The sequence below is a fragment of the Pseudochaenichthys georgianus genome, chromosome 5 (assembly GCF_902827115.2).
Source record: "Pseudochaenichthys georgianus chromosome 5, fPseGeo1.2, whole genome shotgun sequence".
NCBI classification, from domain to species: Eukaryota; Metazoa; Chordata; class Actinopteri; order Perciformes; family Channichthyidae; genus Pseudochaenichthys; species Pseudochaenichthys georgianus.
In genome coordinates, this window is record NC_047507.1 from 21,442,276 (window position 1) to 21,455,179 (window position 12,904).

Below are 12,904 nucleotides of genomic sequence, written 5' to 3' on the forward strand. Positions count from 1 at the left end.
CTGAGTCCCATAAAAAAGGGGAAAACCAAGTGCAGGATGATAAGATTAGTGAGCGTTACTGTTTTCTACCACTGCAGTATTGCATGACTGGCCCCAGTACAGTCATGCACCTGCCTCTGCCTTTCCATCAACTGTGAAAATGTTTTGGGTGTCATCCAAAAAGCAACACAAGATGGCCAACAAGTAAGTATTTATAGTCTCGTCGATATGTTGTGATTATGGGACAACATTCAACCAGTGACTTCTGAATTGCATGGGAATAAAGAACAAACGAATGGCAGAGTTTAGGGTTCACTTGCCCCAATTTTTACATTCATATCTTTAAGTAAATCTAAATGTTTTTGAAATTGAGTTGCATGTCATCCTTCTTCTCGTTTACCCCACATTAATCTCTTCACTACAGATAAACAAATGCATTACATGCCTAAACGGAATTATCGAGAATATGTAGTTGGATTGAAACTATGATGAGGCGTGTGGTGCAGTGGAATAGTGCGTTGGTGTTCGGATCAGGGGAGCACAGGTTCAAACGGTTCAAACCTGTGGGAAATCGCTTCGTCTAAGTAACATGTAATAATGATTGAAGGCATCTTAACTATGCAAAATTAAACCAAAAAGTGAGACATTATGAAAAAGAAAAAACAATCTTATGATAATACGAGTTTTAGCAAGCAATATTATTACCAATAATACAATGCTATTTTTCATAGGTTCAATTTAGTTTTAAGATTCATAGTAGATCGGTATGGTCGACAACGGCGCCATCTTGTGTTAAAACCATAAACTATACATGAAGGTTCAAATATTATCTAGGACGACGGTAACTTAAACTAAACACGGCTAAATGTCGGAGATTGTTTTTTCAATTTATTCTATATTTGCGTTGGTTTTTTTCTTCCTTTTTGGAGTCGCGGTCGCCAAACCCAGGTCGAGAGGATTGTTCACTAAGCTAGGTTGCTTGCGTTAGCCAGCTAATGTTGCCGCATATTAGATTGTGGATAGCTATCGGAGGAAAACTATTCAACCTTATAAAATACGAGCCCTGTAAACCTCAGTGGTAGTCACGTCCGTATATACAGACCAAGACCTCATCTGAGTACCGTGCGCCGAAATAGCTCAGTTGGGAGAGCGTTAGACTGAAGATCTAAAGGTCCCTGGTTCGATCCCTGGTTTCGGCAGCAATAATGTTTTGCACATTTCAATCAAGGTAAGATCGTCGTTGCTATACAACACTTTTGTAGAACTGTGATCAGAAAGATATCCGTGAATTACTTAGCTTGTATATATCAAATAAATAACATAAATAATGCATGCAACCTGTATGTAGTGGCAGTAGCTCAGTGTGCAACTGCCTCCTGCCCTGGTGAGCCCTCTTCGTTCTGGCACCATTCAATGCATGTGTTTATTTGTACTGTAGCCTACGGTATGTGTATTCCTAAAAAAATATATAAATAGAGTGGAAAACTGAATTCCATGATGACTTACCTCCTCATTCAAATATGTAGGTATATTGTCAACTGCTTCTTGTGTGCAGTGCATTAAAGCAGGCTGGAAAGTACAATCAAAAAGCATTTATGCATACCAAACAGGGAAGCTATTTAGCTAGGCTACATCTAAGTGCTAACTACACAACCAAAAATAAAACCAGTTCACATGAATTTTCACGAGGAGGCGATATTGTCAAAAGAATAATTGAACCGGAGCGCTTCATCTCACAAATTTCAAAACAAGTGAAATTGCAGTTAATCTCAGGGCAGTTACCTATTCCAGGATATCCATGGCCACAATATATCAATGTATGCAGTCACAAAAACCGAACTTGAGTTGAGATAAACTTAACTGGTAAGGAAAGGCAAGTTTATTTACATAGTTCAACACAAGGCAATTCAAGGTGCTTTACAAAAATGAAAGCCATTCAGACAAAGGCATTTAAAAACAGCCATTAAAAAGAAAAGATAATAAAAGAAACATTAAAAGAAAAAATACATGAATAAAAAGTTACAGTGCCGTTTAAGATATGAATAGTTCACACAGAAGTTCCACTTTACTGATGAACACAACGGCTCAGTTTCAATTAAAATCAGCAACGAAAAGATAAGTCTTCAGCGTGGATTTAAAAGTAATATCAATCAATCAATGTTTATTTATATAGCCCAATATCACAAATGTTACATTTGTCTCAGTGGTCTTCACAGTTTGTACAGAATATCAGTATGACAATACGACACCCTCTGTCCTTAGACCCTCACATCGTACAAGGAAAAACTTCCGGAGAAAATCCACAGTTTAAAGGGAAAAATGGGAGAAACCTCAGGGAGAGCAACAGAGGAGGGATCCCTCTCCCAGGACGGACAGACGTGCAATAGATGCCGTGTGTAAATGATAAGAGTTGCAGCGGACCTGCAGGTTTCTGGGAGTTTGTTCCAGATATTTGGAGCATAATAACTGAACGCTGCTTTACGATGTTTAGTTCTGACTCTGGGGACAGAAAGCTGACCAGTCCTGAAGACCTGAGAGATCTGGATGGTTCATAATTTAGAAGTAGGTCAGAAATATTTTTTTGGGCCAAAACCATTCAAAGCTTTATAAACAGCAGCAGTATTTTGAAATCTATTCTTTGACACACAGGAAGCCAGCGTAAAGACTTCAGAACAGGAGTGATGTGATCCACTTTCTTAGTGTTAGTGAGGACTCGAGCAGCTACAGCTTTCTAATAGATGTTTTAGTGAGACCTGTGAAGACACCATTGCAGTAGTCGAGTCTACTGAAGATAAAAGCATGGACAAGTTTTTCCAAATCCTGCTGTGACATTAGTCTTTTTATCCTAGATATGTTTTTAGGTGATAGTAGGCTGATTTAGTAATTGTTTTAATGTGACTGTTGAAACTCAATGCACTCATACTTGAAAATGTCCCCCAAGAGACTTTGTGCTCCAGTTCTTGTCTGAACTGTTAGCATTGTCTATGCAAAGCATGTTGTTGTCGTCTAACTGCCTGAGCCCAGTGAGACATGGTGGGTCATCAGCAGCAGCTTGAACCCCACGACTCTAATCGCATGCCAAGATCACTTTCACACCACGTTGTGTCAACTCATAGCTTCTCTCCACTTGTGAAATATCACAAGTTTGACTTGTACTTGCTGTACAGTGTTATTTTTGAGTAAATATGAGACAAGCTGTCTAATAACTGCTTGATATTTCTCTGTCCTCTGTCTGACTTTCTACTCCTCGTTTTTTTTCACAGAATCAACCACAGATCTGGCCATCATCCTCATCACTGTCTCGTTTGAGCCAGAAGAAAAAGAAAGACGAGCATGGTCTGGTGTGGGGGCCGGTGTTGCTATGCTTGAGGGAGTGCTGTGGCGTCAATGGAGACCGAAGGCTATCGTGACCTCCTGGAGACCAGCGATGGTCAGGGGGTAGGCCTGCTGGATGGAGGGGGTGAGGTGGGGGTGGAGGAGGGCTGGAGCATGCCCTACCCCCTGGGCTTCCAGGTGTCTTTGACCACTGTGCTGCTGCTGGAGCTGGTGTTGGGCTTCAGCAGTAACCTGACAGTACTTGTGCTCTACTGTGCTCAGTCCAACCTGGTGGATTCAGTCAGCAACCTTGTCACAGTCAACCTCCACGTTCTGGACATACTTGTATGTCTGTTGTGTCTGCCACTGACTGTGGCTGTGATCCTGCTACCAGCCAATGAAAGTGGAGTCGGCAGCCTGGCCACGCTGTGCTGCTTTCACGAAGCCTGTGTCACGTTCACCAGTGTGGCCACAGCAGTCAATGTGCTGGTGATCAGTTTGGACCGATACGACATCTCAGTGCGTCCAGCCAGTCGCCTGCTGACCCCAAGGCGTGCAGCTCTGCTCCTGGCAGCCGTATGGGCCGTTTCCCTTGCTGTCTTCTTCCTGCCCTTCCTTGAGGGGAATTTCTTCTCTTCGTTGGTTGAGGACAGTGAGGATGAGGAGCCAAAAGGGCAGAACAATGTCTCTGAGTTCACCACTCGATTGACCAACATGTTTTCCTCAATCTCTCCTTCCTCCATCTCTCCTTCTTCCATCTCACCTTCCTCCATATCTCCTTCCTCTTTTCCATCAACACGTCCTTCTTCCCCTTCACACCACCTGACTCCAGAATGGCAGAATAGGACATTGCTGTGCGTAGGAGGGCAGGGGTATTATACAGGACTGGCTATGTATTACCACTTGTTACTCCAAGTGCCATGCTTCTTCATCGCTGTGGCTGTCATGTTATTTACCTACTCAAAGATCCTGCAGGCCCTCAACATTCGCATAGGCTCCCATATGATGAGGGGTAAGCGGGCAAAAGACTCCACCTGCAGAATACGCTGCAGAAGGCGTAGAAAGAAGGACCTGAGTCTACCAACCGAGGTAGTGTCCTCCAACCAGAACAAGAACCAAACCAATCCAAACACTCCTACACCAACATCGCCCCCACCACTCCCCTCCATGCCCCAGGGGATTTCTGACAGTGGAGCAACAGTCACTACTGTCAGTACTGCTGCCACCACCCCCATCGCCACTACACCGGCCAGTCTTGCTTCTCCACCTCCAGCTTCAGCCTCATCCCAGCCCCATGCCAACTCACCACTGCCTGCCTCCACCATGGGTGTACAGGCCTCGGTTTCCGCCATCATCGCCTTGAGGCGGGCAGTGCGTAGACACAGGGACCGTCGAGAACGCCAACGTCGCGTCCTTAAAATGTCCCTACTCATCATATCCAGCTTCATGGGCTGCTGGGCCCCTCTGTCCGCAGTCAACATCCTGATCCTGTGCATGGGACCCAGCGACAGCCTGGTTCGGCTGCGCCTCTGCTTCTTAGCGATGGCTTATGGAACCACTATTTTTCATCCTCTGCTCTACGCTTTTACCAGGCAAAAGCTGCGCAAGGCCCTAAAAACACGTGTAAAGAAAAAAGTAGTTTCCCTTCTGCAGGTGGACCCAGCTCCCAGCGGGGGGACAGTTATTCACAATTCCTGGGTGGAAGGTGGAGGCCAGAGGAAGAATCGCAAGCCGAGGGGAGGCCAGTGAATGCACTGATCGATGCCTCACAGAGGCAGTGAGGGAATAAGTGTGTGTGTGTGTGTGTGTGGTGTGTGTGTGTGTGTGTGTGTGTGTGTGTGGGTGTGTGTGTGTGTGTGTTGTGTGTGTGTGTGTGTGTGTGTGTGTGTGTGTGTGTGTGTGTGTGTGTGGTGTGTGTGTGTTGTGTGTGTGTGTGTGTGTGTGTGTGTGTGTGTGTGTGTCTGTGGTGTGTGTGTGTGTGGTGTCTGTGTGTGTGTGTCCAATTTGCTAGGGATGGTTTGTGTGTATATTCATGAGAAATTCCATTTAGTTTACAAAGGTCAGGACAAATCCCATGACCACTGGCTCCATGTATATGTGGAGACAGGTGAGCCCTATGCTCTTATTAGAGCCTGATTTCTGCTCTACTTACAGAGGCCCTCATTAGTCCACTTTCTGACTGACAACAAGGCCCATGTGTCTCCATGACTACACTGGTCAAGCATTTTGACAACTTCATAGTCCTGGCCAGTAAAACTAGTGAGCACACTACTTGTAGGATAAGGGTTAGACTACAGCAAATGCATAATTTACTGTTTTGGCGTGCAATTTCAACATGCATGTGCATGTAAATATGCACATAGTAACAGGTATTCACACATACTTACACTTACACTGCACACTGATCTATATTCAGTCATAATCTGTGAAAGCACACCAATATCTACCTGCACAGATACTCTCAGTGAGATAAATATTAATGGGAGTCTATATTTCTCTTTCTTTCCCTCATTTGTTTCATGCCTTAATTGAGTTATTAATATATTCTTGTGGTGCTGAATGTCTTCTGTATGTTTACAAACATGAATTGGAGTGAAACTGTTTGCACATACTGTATATGGTATAGCAAATTAATTGCAGGTAAATACAAGCATTCAGATTCAAAGTTTACAAGCTCATATATAACTACCAGGAAACTGCAAAAAAAATCTAATTTTGTTTCCAGTAACCATGTTTCAAAAAAATGCGTGCCGTTTAAAGCTAAAAAGGCATGACTTTATTATTTTTGTATTAAATAAACTTTAGGAGCAACAGTCATGATTGGTGAAAGCGAGGATGTGTGATTTTGCCTGCATGTATGCATGAGTGTTTGCGTGTGTGATGTATAACGAATAAATGAACGTGTGTCTGTATATCTGTGCAATAATTAATAAAAGCAATGACCCCTATGATGTGAACAAAGAGAATATGAACACTGAACTGTTGGTTTTCTACTTAAGGTTTAGATTACTGGGGAAAGAGAGAAGAAAGGGGACTTTATCTTCGTGATATAAAACAAGAACACTTTGAGCAATTGTAACTACAGAGGCAACTGTAATCTTAATCAAATTTTATCAGTTCAGCTTTGAAGTAAATATCAAAGGGCCACATTTTTCTGAAAACTTAATTTAAAACTGTCAATTGTAGTCACTGCAGGTAAAACTAGCATCTTTTACAAGAGAAATCCCATTATGGGGCCAAAACACTTCCGACATGGGACATCTCCTCATGTTAGCTGTTTGTTTCTCTGGACTCACTGCTTTTTGAACAACACTTTGAACGACTGCAGAGGCAGAAAAGCCTCTCTGGACTGAGTCCTGGACATGTTACATGATATCCATGTCTCTCTTTCTCCTCAGGGTTTCATGTCTCATTTTCCAATGGGCTGGACATAAAATAAGAAACCCGCCCTCTATCAGCTGTTGTATAAAGGGTGTTACAGAGTGTAAAGATTTATGTAAGTTAGTAGATAGAGTACACTTTCAATTTGTATTGGCTCTTGGAGAGTGTCTTTGGGATTTGGGCTATCTCCTTCATCCTCACCTCTTTTACACAATTTGTGAGCCAGACGGAAGATAATAATTATTGTGTATTCATGTACATTTTTCAGGGATGTAAATATTGAAGTGTCTGTTTTGGGTTTTAGTCAAAGAAAATTGTTTTTCATTTGGTCACAATCATCTGCCGGACAGAAAATCAGCCATTGTGATCAACTCTGAGTGAGTTGGAAAGCAACTGTAAAGGGAAGATACATGTAATTGTATTTGTGTTAATACTATATGTGTGTACACTGTACTGTACATTTATGACCATGTGTATAAAGAAATATTAGTATTGTATAACATTTATATTATGTGTTATTGTATAGAACAGAACACAATCTGTATTAAAAGATAATCTCTCTAAGAATGTATCCATCTCCGTCTCAGTTCATACGTGTTTTATCTTTGATGTATTGGTAGTTGTTTATTTTCAAACAGTGATAGATGAACATTTATTTTCTTGACATATGTGCATTTTATCTGCTAAAATTCTGGAAAGAAAGAAAAAACGTGTAAATAGCTGTCTTTTTTCTTCTTTCTCTGAGCTTAAAGACATAGAATAGCGATGAAAAAGAACTAAAGTATTACAAAAGAAGACGTTTTATTATGAATAATGAAAACAAATAATTCAACTAACACTTCCTAACATGTTATAATTACAGTCTTAATAAATAAGAAAACAAAAAAAATCCCCTTTTGTATATATTGATGTCAATAAATACATAGTTTTCCTCCTACCTTCAGTGCTGTATAGTATACCAATCTAGATTTCTGTGGTGTGAATTGCCAGGTGTTAGAGATATTAGCAGTGGGGATGTCTGCCTTCTCTTTAATATAATGGAAATCATGTTACTCTAGGTCAAAATAATCCACAGACCTTGCTGAGAGCAGTTTGATGTAGGAAATATTTCATTTTCCAAAGTGTCACTGAGCAGAAGGAAGGGTGTCCTGGATGAGAGTCTTGTGACAGGCCCAGATGTAAATATTAATGGCGTCCTCCTCGGCTGAGCTGTAGTGATGGTTAGGCTAGGTCAGCTCAGGTGAGCAACTTGTTTAGAAGTAGATGCATGCTCCCTTTTGTGCAGTGATAGAAAGAAAGCAGCTCCTAGAGCTCCTTGGTCTGTGGATTATCTTGAGTAACTGGGTCATGATTTCTTGAGAGAGAAGTATTTGTTTAAATGTATTTTTGGGGCGATTCGACCACCACAAGTAAAGAACAATCAAGTCCCATTGTACAATTGGCTTCAATTTTGAGTAAGAGATCATTTAGGTAGAACGTTTTGTCACAGGCTCGTAGCTGCAGCTGTATTTCTACAGTCCTAACAAGAAACTGGTTATTTTCTTCGTGCTCAGTGTAAAGAACTCCTCCATCTCTTTTCCTCTGGACCGTATTGTCCATATCTGTCACTCATTTTTCCTGTCATTCATCTGGTGTTTGCAATTCCAGTCTCTCTGATCCCTAACTTGAGAAGCTCCGTCCCAGATCCTTATTTATTGTTGACTGTATAGCGAACCCTCGCTGTGACGTTTCAACTGTTCTAATCACCAGTGCTAATGAAGATAAAACTTGTTAGTCAGATGATCTGTTGAGGGAGCTCTATCAGTCAAGATTTTGACATTTTGTATTTTATAAAACCAGAACAAATCTGTGTGCTTATGTGGCCTGTGTCTCTGTGTGTGTTGCCTTGTTGCTTAATGCAGTGAGTCAACATCATGGATTTCTCCATTCTACTTTATAATCTCACAAGTCCCCTCCTCTTTTTTTCCTTCATTTCCTCCCATGGTTCTCCTTCTCTTTATTCCGTCGGTCGGCATCTCTCTCATATCTTATCCACACTCAGGCCTTCCAGAACAAAGCGAGGAACAGCTGCAGTGTCTGGGAAGGAAGGAAAGTCACCTTGGGGGATGACAGAGGAACAAAAACGTGAGAGAGGAGAAAGAGAAAGAAAGGGAGAGAGAGAGAGGGTGAGTGAGAGAAAGAGAATTGAGGGGAGATTAGGGAGAGAAGAAAGAGGAGAAGGGAGGCATAGAAGCTGGCATCGGGACATATGACTAATAAAAGGACAGCACTGCATCACTGAGTCCCATAAAAAAGGGGAAAACCAAGTGCAGGATGATAAGATTAGTGAGCGTTACTGTTTTCTACCACTGCAGTATTGCATGACTGGCCCAGTACAGTCATGCACACTGCCTCTGCCTTTCCATCAACTGTGAAAATGTTTTGGGTGTCATCCAAAAAGCACACAAGATGGCCAACAAGTAAGTATTTATAGTCTCGTCGATATGTTGTGATTTATGGGACAACATTCAACCAGTGACTTCTGAATTGCATGGGAATAAAGAACAAACGAATGGCAGAGTTTAGGGTTCACTTGCCCCAATTTTTACATTCATATCTTTAAGTAAATCTAAATGTTTTTGAAATTGAGTTGCATGTCATCCTTCTTCTCGTTTACCCCACATTAATCTCTTCACTAACAGATAAACAAATGCATTACATGCCTAAAACGGAATTTCGAGAATATGTAGTTGGATTGAAACTATGATGAGGCGTGTGGTGCAGTGGAATAGTGCGTTGGTGTTCGGATCAGGGGAGCACAGGTTCAAACGGTTCAAACCTGTGGGAAATCGCTTCGTCTAAGTAACATGTAATAATGATTGAAGGCATCTTAACTATGCAAAATTAAACCAAAAAGTGAGACATTATGAAAAAGAAAAACAATCTTATGATAATACGAGTTTTAGCAAGCATATTATTACCAATAATACAATGCTATTTTTCATAGGTTCAATTTAGTTTTAAGATTCATAGTAGATCGGTATGGTCGACAACGGCGCCATCTTGTGTTAAAACCATAAACTATACATGAAGGTTCAAATATTATCTAGGACGACGGTAACTTAAACTAAACACGGCTAAATGTCGGAGATTGTTTTTTCAATTTATTCTATATTTGCGTTGGTTTTTTTCTTCCTTTTTGGAGTCGCGGTCGCCAAACCCAGGTCGAGAGGATTGTTCACTAAGCTAGGTTGCTTGCGTTAGCCAGCTAATGTTGCCGCATATTAGATTGTGGATAGCTATCGGAGGAAAACTATTCAACCTTATAAAATTCGAGCCCTGTAAACCTCAGTGGTAGTCACGTCCGTATATATACGACCAAGACCTCATCTGAGTACCGTGCGCCGAAATAGCTCAGTTGGGAGAGCGTTAGACTGAAGATCTAAAGGTCCCTGGTTCGATCCCTGGTTTCGGCAGCAATAATGTTTTGCACATTTCAATCAAGGTAAGATCGTCGTTGCTATACAACACTTTTGTAGAACTGTGATCAGAAAGATATCCGTGAATTACTTAGCTTGTATATATCAAATAAATAACATAAATAATGCATGCAACCTGTATGTAGTGGCAGTAGCTCAGTGTGCAACTGCCTCCTGCCCTGGTGAGCCCTCTTCGTTCTGGCACCATTCAATGCATGTGTTTATTTGTACTGTAGCCTACGGTATGTGTATTCCTAAAAAAATATATAAATAGAGTGGAAAACTGAATTCCATGATGACTTACCTCCTCATTCAAATATGTAGGTATATTGTCAACTGCTTCTTGTGTGCAGTGCATTAAAGCAGGCTGGAAAGTACAATCAAAAAGCATTTATGCATACCAAACAGGGAAGCTATTTAGCTAGGCTACATCTAAGTGCTAACTACACAACCAAAAATAAAACCAGTTCACATGAATTTTCACGAGGAGGCGATATTGTCAAAAGAATAATTGAACCGGAGCGCTTCATCTCACAAATTTCAAAACAAGTGAAATTGCAGTTAATCTCAGGGCAGTTACCTATTCCAGGATATCCATGGCCACAATATATCAATGTATGCAGTCACAAAAACCGAACTTGAGTTGAGATAAACTTAACTGGTAAGGAAAGGCAAGTTTATTTACATAGTTCAACACAAGGCAATTCAAGGTGCTTTACAAAAATGAAAGCCATTCAGACAAAGGCATTTAAAAACAGCCATTAAAAAGAAAAGATAATAAAAGAAACATTAAAAGAAAAAATACATGAATAAAAAGTTACAGTGCCGTTTAAGATATGAATAGTTCACACAGAAGTTCCACTTTACTGATGAACACAACGGCTCAGTTTCAATTAAAATCAGCAACGAAAAGATAAGTCTTCAGCGTGGATTTAAAAGTAATATCAATCAATCAATGTTTATTTATATAGCCCAATATCACAAATGTTACATTTGTCTCAGTGGTCTTCACAGTTTGTACAGAATATCAGTATGACAATACGACACCCTCTGTCCTTAGACCCTCACATCGTACAAGGAAAAACTTCCGGAGAAAATCCACAGTTTAAAGGGAAAAATGGGAGAAACCTCAGGGAGAGCAACAGAGGAGGGATCCCTCTCCCAGGACGGACAGACGTGCAATAGATGCCGTGTGTAAATGATAAGAGTTGCAGCGGACCTGCAGGTTTCTGGGAGTTTGTTCCAGATATTTGGAGCATAATAACTGAACGCTGCTTTACGATGTTTAGTTCTGACTCTGGGGACAGAAAGCTGACCAGTCCCTGAAGACCTGAGAGATCTGGATGGTTCATAATTTAGAAGTAGGTCAGAAATATTTTTTGGGCCAAAACCATTCAAAGCTTTATAAACCAGCAGCAGTATTTTGAAATCTATTCTTTGACACACAGGAAGCCAGCGTAAAGACTTCAGAACAGGAGTGATGTGATCCACTTTCTTAGTGTTAGTGAGGACTCGAGCAGCTACAGCTTTCTAATAGATGTTTTAGTGAGACCTGTGAAGACACCATTGCAGTAGTCGAGTCTACTGAAGATAAAAGCATGGACAAGTTTTTCCAAATCCTGCTGTGACATTAGTCTTTTTATCCTAGATATGTTCTTTAGGTGATAGTAGGCTGATTTAGTAATTGTTTTAATGTGACTGTTGAAACTCAGGTCAGAGTCCATGACGACACCTAGATTTCTGGCTTTATCTGTTGTTTTGAACATTGCAGGCTGAAGCTCAGCGCTAACTTTTATACGTTCTGCCTTGGCTCCAAAAACTATTACCTCAGTTTTATCTTTGTTTAATTGGAGAAAGTTCTGACACATCCAGTCATTGATTTGTTCAATGCACTTACTCAGTGTTTGAATTGGAGCATAGTCTCCTGGTGAAAAGGTTATGTAAATGTGTGTGTCATCTGCATACCTATGGTAACTTATTTTGTTGTTTTTCATTATCTGAGCCAGTGGTAGCATATAGATGTTAAAGAGAAGAGGCCCCAAGATGGAGCCTTGAGGTACCCCACATGTCATATTTGTCAACTCAGATGTGTATTTACCTATAGAAACAAAGTTGTTTCTGTCCTTTAAGTAGGATTCAAACCAATTTAGAACTGTTTCCGAAAGTCCCACCCAGTTTTCCAGTCGGTCTAGTAATATGTTGTGGTCAACAGTGTCAAATAATATTAACACTGAAGTTCTGCCACTGTCTGTGTTTAAGTGGATGTCATTGAAGACCTTTACAAGAGCAGTCTCAGTGCTGTGGTTTGGACGAAATCATGACTGGAACACATCCAAACAGATTTTACCTAGAAATGGGAGGTTTGAAATGGGCCTGTAATTATTCATTACTGAAGCGTCTAGATTATGCTTTTTTAAGAGCAGTTTAATGACTGCAGTTTTCAGGGCCTGTGGAAAACCACCTGATTGAAGAGACTTGTTTACTATATGAAGTAGATCTGAGGCCATGCAAGGAAAAACATTTTTGAAAAACCCTGTTGGAATAATATCAAGGCAGCAGGAGGAGGATTTCAGAAGTTGTATAATGTCCTCCAGGTTTTTATCATTAATCTGATGGAATTGTGTCATGTGTCATGACAAAACATTTGCTGTACCTGATGCAGAGGCACTGACTGCTTGTCTGATTTTCTGAATGTTGTCAGTGAAGAAGGAGGCAAAATCATTGCACACCCTGGTGGATAGAAATTCAGAGGCTACTGACACTGGGGGGTT

At 40.9% G+C, this 12,904-nt stretch overlaps 1 protein-coding gene and 2 non-coding genes across 3 annotated transcripts; all 3 read left to right on the forward strand.

The window, feature by feature from the left end:
- Window positions 1-1,105: 1,105 nt before the first annotated feature.
- On the forward strand, window positions 1,106-1,178 carry trnaf-gaa (transfer RNA phenylalanine (anticodon GAA)). The gene has a single exon. It is a non-coding gene; the product is annotated as a tRNA-Phe (tRNA).
- Window positions 1,179-3,244: 2,066 nt separating this feature from the next.
- On the forward strand, window positions 3,245-5,067 carry LOC117447098 (G-protein coupled receptor 22-like). The gene has a single exon (XM_034083702.2). It carries the CDS (start codon window positions 3,367-3,369, stop codon window positions 5,041-5,043), a length of 1,677 nt encoding a protein of 558 aa, XP_033939593.1. The 5' UTR covers window positions 3,245-3,366; the 3' UTR covers window positions 5,044-5,067.
- Window positions 5,068-10,057: 4,990 nt separating this feature from the next.
- Window positions 10,058-10,130, forward strand: trnaf-gaa (transfer RNA phenylalanine (anticodon GAA)). Its single transcript has one exon. It is a non-coding gene; the product is annotated as a tRNA-Phe (tRNA).
- Window positions 10,131-12,904: the final 2,774 nt, after the last annotated feature.

Excerpts from the sequence above, each read along its gene's own strand:
- LOC117447098 (XM_034083702.2), top strand. The coding sequence starts at position 3,367 with ATGGAGACCGAAGGCTATCGTGACCTCCTGGAGACCAGCGATGGTCAG.